This window comes from Volvox carteri (genome assembly GCF_000143455.1).
Source record: "Volvox carteri f. nagariensis unplaced genomic scaffold VOLCAscaffold_55, whole genome shotgun sequence".
Taxonomy (NCBI): domain Eukaryota; kingdom Viridiplantae; phylum Chlorophyta; class Chlorophyceae; order Chlamydomonadales; family Volvocaceae; genus Volvox; species Volvox carteri.
Genome location: NW_003307598.1, coordinates 893,025 through 901,042, shown reverse-complemented (window position 1 = coordinate 901,042; position 8,018 = coordinate 893,025). Strand labels below are relative to the sequence as shown.

Here is an 8,018-nt window from a genome sequence, read left to right as displayed (position 1 = left end):
CCCCCCCAGACCCCCCTGCCCACACAGGGTACCTGATACACCAGCACATATTTAATAAATATTTCATTAGAGTCTCAGCTGTTTCCGTCCGTTGCCACATGCGTTCAGGATTATGTCATACGTTTTCACCACGACACCACAGCCAGTACAATGCCCCAGGGCATAGCAAACTCGTCAGTTGTGCATGCAACGGCCACGCTTCTCAGCCCTCTGCAGCCACTTCTCCACCGCCTTGTGGTTCCGAAGCGGCCCCCGCATCGGAACCACCGTTGCCCCTGCCACCGCTGCTGCTGCTACCAGCATCGCCGCTACTGGGTTTTGGCCTGCCGGTGGTCAGGAATGCTTTGACGCTACCCTGACCAGCTATAGTAGTTAATTTCTTGGGCCCCATCGCTCATTTATAACTTATTTATACTAAAATAGAACGTCTCTGGGGAGAGACGTCTTCTGGGGCCCCGCCCCGGCTCCGTAACGACCGTACCAGGCCTTTACCATGGTCTATGACGGAGCGCAGAACGCAAATATGCCATTTTATTACGGAACCGTAATATATTACGGAAAAAAATACACTGGATGGATGGATAGATGGATGGGTGGGTGGAAAGCGGAGCAGATGCCGGGGCGTAGTCCATATCAAGACGATAAGGGCGTGTGCGGGTATATCACGGAAATCACGAAGGGCCATGGGTTCCTACGCCCGGATTAAGACAATCGGAGAACCTCGAAAAAGTTTGACTGTTTGACTATTGATGAAGGACCCTCTCGCCTTATTGAGATCAAAAATGGTCGCACTCCTGCATATAGGCAGGCGGCTGGCAGAGGTTAAGGCCTGACTTCTGCTCCCGGCCGACCCGGGTTCGGCTCCTCGGGTGTTTGAGGAGTGTGGCCCCCTATCATATGGACGATGTAGGACGTGATATAATCAACTTGCGAGCTAACCAGGAACTAAGTTGATGCGCCGTTGATCCGCTAGATTTGGTTGGATGCTGGTGGAACCCAACGAATACATTCTGAAGTCGGATGGGTGACGAATTAGGGTGCCCCTCTAGCAGGGGAGAGCAGGGACTGCCCCGGGAAAGGGGGCCGCTGGCGAAGTTAACCACCCTGTAACAACATACATACAGGGAAAAGAGAACCATCACCTGGAAGGCCGAATAAGAAGTTCTGGACAGCCTGGCTGAATCGCGGCTCCACGAAGCCCTACGTGACAGACGCAGGCAGGCAGACACGAAGACGGCGTGCGTGCACACTTCCGGCCAAGCAAGTTCATGTTGCCGATATGATGGCGGGTACGATTTCCGTACACCAGTTACGTAGCAAATTGGCTTGTAATGGATGTGGTACAATGCAAAACCTTATCACCGGGATTTCTAATATATAAAAACAGGAGTTGTAAGTTGCGGGTAATTAAGAACCTTATAATTAGACAAGGTTAATGACCAAGAGGCCCATCCCTGTTAGATTCTAACCAAGTACTATGAGATCTTGCTAAGTGTTTTTGGCTCCGCCGTCCATACCTGCACCCGCACTGTTAACCCGCGCAGGACGGGTTCGATTCCCGCAGACAGCGAGACGGTCGGACTGTACATACGTTGCAGTGGGCAGTGGGAATCACACGTTAACCGCATGATTTGGTGCTTCCCGCAAAAATATACTTCCTTACACACACTTATACATACAGACATACACACGTGTCAAACAAACAAAAACAATGGCGAGACCCTAAGCATGGCCCACGATTGGTTTCTGATGACTCGTCCGGCAAACATCCGACATAACGGTAACCCACGGCATTAAGTCGTCATATGCGGCTTTACTGTAAACGTCTTTAATTGCCACATGTTCCTTGTATGGACAGTCGAGTCCGTATACGGATAAGTACGACTTACTTGAAGTATGCCTGGCTGAGCAACAGATGTCCCTCCGGGATTTCATTGCCCTCGTCGTCGACGCGCAGAATAATATCGGTTACCTCTGAGTGGCCGTACCGGTAGGCTACGGTACTGAAGAAGACATCAATGGAGGGGTCGACAGAGGCGTTGTAGCCGCGATAGAGCGGCAGCGTGATGCCCAGCGCGGGAATGTATTCATAGAAGCAGACACGCTGCGATTGGCAGTCAACGTTGCATTTTTGCAGCTACCGGCAAAAAAACTGGGCAAAAGACGCCTTAGTAAGAGAAAACAACAATTAAATCAAGGGTAGGAGACCCAGCATCTCGCCCAACTACAATACAATGCCACGGAGACACGTGTGACCAATTTCACAAAATTTTGGCCCAAACGCCAATCACCAGAATGGCTCCTAGTCAACCCATGGACCGACTCATGCGATCGTCATTCCCTCGCACGCTCTTGCACACTGCTCCCATGCGCTCACATACCTGCATGTATGCAATGTTCCATTTCCGCGCTTCCTGAAACAGCTTCTCGTCATCCCAATCGGGTTGCTGTGCAGCCAGCTCCGAAGCCAGGCGGTTATGTTCTCGAACCCACAACGTCTGTAACGCCAACACGGGGGGGTCCACGTTGCCACGGACATCGCCGGCGGCCCGCAGCGCCCCTCCAGGTACCCTGTTTGCGTCATTAGCCCTAGGAACAACCCGGATGCGGACGTTAGGAGCGGATGAAGCGTGAAAACAAAATAGGTGTGTGTATGTGCGTGTGCGTGTGCGTGTATGTGCGTGTGCGTGTATGTGCGTGTACGTGTGCGTGTGTGTGTGTGTGCGCGTCTGTGTGTGCACGTGTGTGTGTGCGCGTGTGTGTGTGTGTGCGTGTGTGTGCGCGTGTGTGTGTGCGCGTGTGTGTATGCGCGTGTGTGTATGCGCGTGTGTGTGTGCGCGTGTGTGTGTGCGCGTGTGTGTGTGCGCGTGTGTGTGTGCGCGTGTGTGTGTGCGCGTGTGTGTATGCGCGTGTGTGTGTGCGCGTGTGTGTGTGCGCGTGTGTGTGTGCGCGTGTGTGTGTGCGCGTGTGTGTGTGCGCGTGTGTGTGTGCGCGTGTGTGTGTGCGCGTGTGTGTGTGTGCGTGTGTGTGTGCGCGTGTGTGTGTGCGCGTATGTTTTATAATTTTTAATACGAAATCTAGCATGCCGTTGTAGCTCAGTGGTAGAGCGTTTGTCTTGTAAACAAAAGGTAAACAAAAGGTCCCTGGTTCAATCCCAGGCTGCGGCAGCAAATCTTAATGAACTTTTCTATTTCATACGTTAATGCCCTAGTTGACTTTTCATCCTCTATTAGGAGAGCACATCGAGAGGAGCCGGGGTACAGTCGGTGAGTGTACTAAAACTCTGTGGCAAACAACCATGCAGTACTGCATGTGGGGGATGGCGGAAAAAGCGACGGTTAGACAACGGTCAGGACCATCACAACGCAAAACTATGTACAACACAGACATGTTCTGCACTACGTACATGTACGTGGCGGAGATGTTGACAGAGCCCACAAGAGGCAACATGGACCCCATGGCGGCGTCCTTCGACTCGTTGACGACCGCCACTCGCAGTTTGCCGCCGGTATGGGCGCGCAGAGCGTCGGTGACACGTACGTCACTGCCGTACACCAGCGACCCGTCTATGAACGCCGTGATGAGGTTGATTGGCACGCGGTACGATGAGACGTTCGGCTGCACGTACGCCGACCTGCGAATGAATAATAATCACTATAATATATATGCGGACTGGAAGAATACATATTTTTCTTCGTATCACCAGAATATTTTCTTCGTATTCCCCGGATACTTTCTTCCGTATCTGAAGGGAAATTATGAAAAGGTCTATCTGGTCACGACACGGGACACGACTCTTGCGGATCCCTTCATTCGAGCCAAACCACCGGTGTAGAATACACACTGCTGACTCAAGTGCCCTCACTGGGGCGGAGATAGCTCTCTCTTCGGCCCATTCAGCACCAACGTGGCGCACTTCGCGGCACTTAAGTTCACCACCGTGATGATGGTATTGCGTCACTAGTCCAAATTCACCGTGATGACATATTTTGGCGTCACATGATTAAGTGCTTACACCACGAACTCAGCCTCCCAAGAATCCGAACCCTCCGGGCTCACGAGCATCTTATTCCTGTTCCTTACTGGGCCCCGTAGTGGCCGCATACCTTGTGAATGGCATGGTCAGGTTGCCCACGCCCTTAGGGTCATAGAACGGGTCGCCCTTGGGAATGGGGATGGGCGCCGCATCCCGGGTTCCGTTCCCGTCCTTGGTCTTGTCCAAGTCATGGTCGAAGAACTGTCCTGTAAGTCCAAGGGGAGGGGATACTTGCGCGGACTTCAACCACGAACTGGCGACAGACTTCCACGAACCACGAACAGCCAGGATTAGCGGTGGTGGGAGCGGCAGGCCGGGGGCTGTACGGTGTACGACATTGACTGTGACGGTATTTCCTGCTGCCTCTGCGGCGATATCTAAAGGCTGCTAAGACGGCACAACCGCTCTCTACGAGCTTTGTAGGCCGTAGGAAGGATGGACAGACGACCTCATCGATAATCCAGACAGGGGTTAGCGTACATGAATTCATTGAATTGTCATCATTTATATTTTTAACTAGCACTGCTCGTTGGACGAAAGCACCCGCGCGTAATGTATACATTATTAGATTGTTTAGATTGATTTTTATTAAAATAATTAGAAAAAAGCAAGTACCATGGAAGGCCGTAAAATGTTGGCACAAGTAGACACGTACCTGCCACGATTGTGCGCAGTAAAACAAGCAGGAAAAGCATGGAAATAGTAGGAACGCTAGGAGACAACAACTCACAAATCCTAGTTTCGTCAATTCCATCCTCACCAGCGTACGTCAGCATGTCTTCATTGTACAGTTGCCATGGTACAAGACGGCATCAGCAGAAGTCGATCGGTGCATTTTCCGCCGAGTCGAGCCATGTGAAGGGAGGGGAACGTCAAGAGGAATATTGGTGTAGAACAATGCGTTTGCATGTGTGTGTCTCTCTCTTTCCTTTCCTTCGTTTCCAAACTGGGACAAACTATTAATCACACTTGGGGTTGCCAAACACATTACAGCATGTTTACCCCACGTTCGGCGAATCGCAAGCTTATGCAGTTTAGGCTTTGCTGTTGGGCACTGGCGGCTAACAGAGCGCGTAAGGGACGGCGTTATATACCTAGGGAGGAGCGAGTATGCCCTTGCTGCGACACTGATAGCCACATCGAGGATGAGAAACACATTTTGCTGGACTGTCCGGTGTACGACGAAATCAGATCTGATATGGGCTTTCCACGCTTCGAACATATGAAGGACGCTATGAAGTGGGAACCTGAACGCCTGGCAAGGATGCTGGAACGCATATGGTCTCACCGCAACTCTATCGTTCCCTTTGGTCGTTAGTATACTTCATCACTTGTCTCGTTGGAAGTGCGAGGTAGGATGGTGCTTATAGGGGATTTGGCAGCCCTTGAGCCCTCGGCTCGTACTAGGGTGGTTTGCAGGTACGGGGAACGCACCCACGACCATGTACAACAACAACAACATTACAGCCGGAGCCGGATCCACACAGCTGAATAAATAAAATGCTCGAGAGCTTATGTACGATATACCAACCTCGTACATTTTGACCTTTGGAAAAAGGTCCTTTCGCACGGGGTCCTTTCGCAGTTTGACGAGATGGATGGACGGTCTTTCCCGAGCGGACGCATCCCTTTCAATTGCAGCACCTCAGCTACAGTCCTCCTGCAGCCTAATCGTATACCTGTATACGCGTCAACGATTAAATTTTGCCCGGAGTCTCGTCTCGGCTCAAAACGTCTGGGCTTTCCCCGCCCTCCCTTGCAAAACCCCCGTCGGCCCGCGCCTCCCCCCTTCCATCCACGTATACGCTGGAGTACGTAAGTAAACCCAGCCCACATGAACATGCGTTAGCAATCACCTGAGGTGGCCGCCTCAGTGTATCGCCTTTTATCTGGGTAATTCGTCGCCATGAGCGCGAGACTGATGTTGCGAGGGGTGGGGCGGTCGGAGCCCTGACAAAACGCACGGAATGGAAAGAGTTTAAACGAGGAAACGGAAATTATTAAATGAGAAATACTTAAGCTGAGCTCGTTTTTTAGACGTTTTGATTACGAAAAGCAGCAGAAGACCGTGACCTAGCGCTCGACCGTTGCCCGGTCGTAGGCGATGTAATGGCTCTGCGATCTTAATGCTGCTGGGAATCTGATGAGTAGCTGGGTACGCCTCAAAGAGTTTTAAAGCTTTAGCTCGGCATAATTTCGTGAGACCTTCCTTACCGTCAATTGTGACGTCGTGTTGCTGTATCCCACTGTCGGCACTTGAAGGCGGACGAAAGGCGTATTGGCCGCACTGCAAGACAAGAATCAACACATCATGACAAGGCGACAAGACGTGAGGGTGTTGCAGTCCGAGGAAGTCCAAACGAGCTTGTTATATCGCAAGAGAACGCGCATATTGCAGCGAAGTGCAGCACACAGCAAGGCATCGCAACGGCGACAGTGGCAGCAGCAGTTGATACCCAGCCGATATAAATCCAGCTCCGATCTCCACCGAAATGATTTGTCAGCGCAGTAGCACGGGAAATAATCCATGCGGGCTGGAGCGCCTCTCTCTGGTGCTGAAAGTCGACTGCCCACTGCCCGCAACCGATAGCCACCACGCTAGGGCAATGCCCTTCTAAAACATGTCCGTCGCTAATTTTAAAAGATACGATACACCGACATTGTTAGAAATGACCGGTCACTCATATACCAGCAGCGGAATGTGGGAGCAGTAATAGGACCCGAGGGGGTCCATGGCGCTTTGATCTGCTTTGTGATTATAAACGATTATAACGCACAAACCCGAACAGACAGTCCAGGACAAAGCTAGTAACTTCTTGCCGTGTCGTCTGTAGGTTCGTTCAAGTCTTGTTTCTCCTCCCCTCACCACTTACCCCCACTCCGGATGCACCAGGTTATTTCCCCAGCCGTCGATAGAACGATACTTGGCATGTTGCGTTAGCTGCTGCGCGATTGCGGTTAGTGACAGTAATATCGCTAGTGTAGCCGCCATCAGGGCTATTTGTCGAAGCTGCGCGATTGGAGGCGATCTACACATTTTTTCTGCGTACCTACAGCCTTTCGCACAGCCTCGTATTTTCGTCTTATAAAAGATAGTATCAGAGCATAACATAGCATGTAATCTGATTTTCTGTACTATCGAAACCACTTGCGATGCGTGCAACATAATTTGATCGGTACCGATCGACCGAGAGCGTACGGCATCAGGTAATAACCTCGACTCGGTGCCAAGGACAGGCAAGGACCATAATCCAACCTTGGAATGTTGGTAAATGTGCAAAAAAACTTAGGCCATAACTTAGGCCGCATGTGATGGCGTTGATGTCGGAACATATGTATAGAGGGACAGGTGGCTGGCAGACGAGCAGAGTCGCCTTGCCACCGAAGAGCTGCAGCAGCGCACCTTGGCTGCTGCGGCTGCTGGTGCTTACGTAGCTACGCGATTTACTGCACAGGCAGACAGCGGAAACCATTTGGTTCCCATTATCATGAAACCTTGAATGAACGATTCATGGATGTCGTCGCAGTGATGTGTCCAAGTGAGATGGAGCACCAACGCTGAGCATATCAACACGTGAATTTTATCCGTGGAAATTACTGGATCATCACATGTTAAGGTGGACCAAAAATGTCCAGCGACAGACCGGCTCGTCTCTCACGGTTGGGGTCGAGGGGGTCAACTCGCAGGCCATCGTAACAAGCGCGCCGTTGAACCCACCCCCAACCTTTCTGGCCTCTTAAAAGCCCTTTGAAAGGCCCAGTCATAATTCCTTCCATTGGTATTTCGGTTTTGACCGAACGAACACCAGCCAGTTGCATATCAACCACATCATGATGTTGATCAACATTAGTCCCCATAATTTCAGGATAACTACTTTGCCGGACACTAGAGCGCACGAAAAAGAAAAGGCCGGTGCAACATCATGTCACTGCGGTGTGTGCAGGCCTTTCAGGGAAGACCATGCGTTTGCAAGTGCACATT

The 8,018-nt window shown here is 51.3% G+C and overlaps 2 protein-coding genes across 2 annotated transcripts in view; both read right to left on the bottom strand.

Annotated features, from left to right (window-relative positions):
- The window catches only part of VOLCADRAFT_66357 (uncharacterized protein), a gene marked incomplete at both ends in the record, with an annotated part of 3,488 nt that extends 1,441 nt beyond the window's left edge, over nucleotides 1–2,047 (bottom strand). The window contains 2 exons of the mRNA XM_002955820.1: nucleotides 130–231; nucleotides 1,890–2,047. Of these exons, the coding sequence (XP_002955866.1) occupies nucleotides 130–231; nucleotides 1,890–2,047 (260 nt within the window). The remainder of the gene's footprint in view (nucleotides 1–129; nucleotides 232–1,889) is intronic.
- Nucleotides 703–7,073, bottom strand: VOLCADRAFT_96851 (peroxidase; the record flags this gene model as incomplete). Its single annotated transcript, XM_002955819.1, has 11 exons — nucleotides 703–794; nucleotides 1,143–1,200; nucleotides 1,518–1,581; nucleotides 1,890–2,104; nucleotides 2,382–2,589; nucleotides 3,407–3,634; nucleotides 4,107–4,242; nucleotides 4,692–4,814; nucleotides 5,893–5,986; nucleotides 6,251–6,323; nucleotides 6,910–7,073. 11 exons carry the CDS (start codon nucleotides 7,071–7,073, stop codon nucleotides 703–705), a joined length of 1,455 nt encoding a protein of 484 aa, XP_002955865.1.
- Between the last annotated feature and the right edge of the window lie 945 nt (nucleotides 7,074–8,018).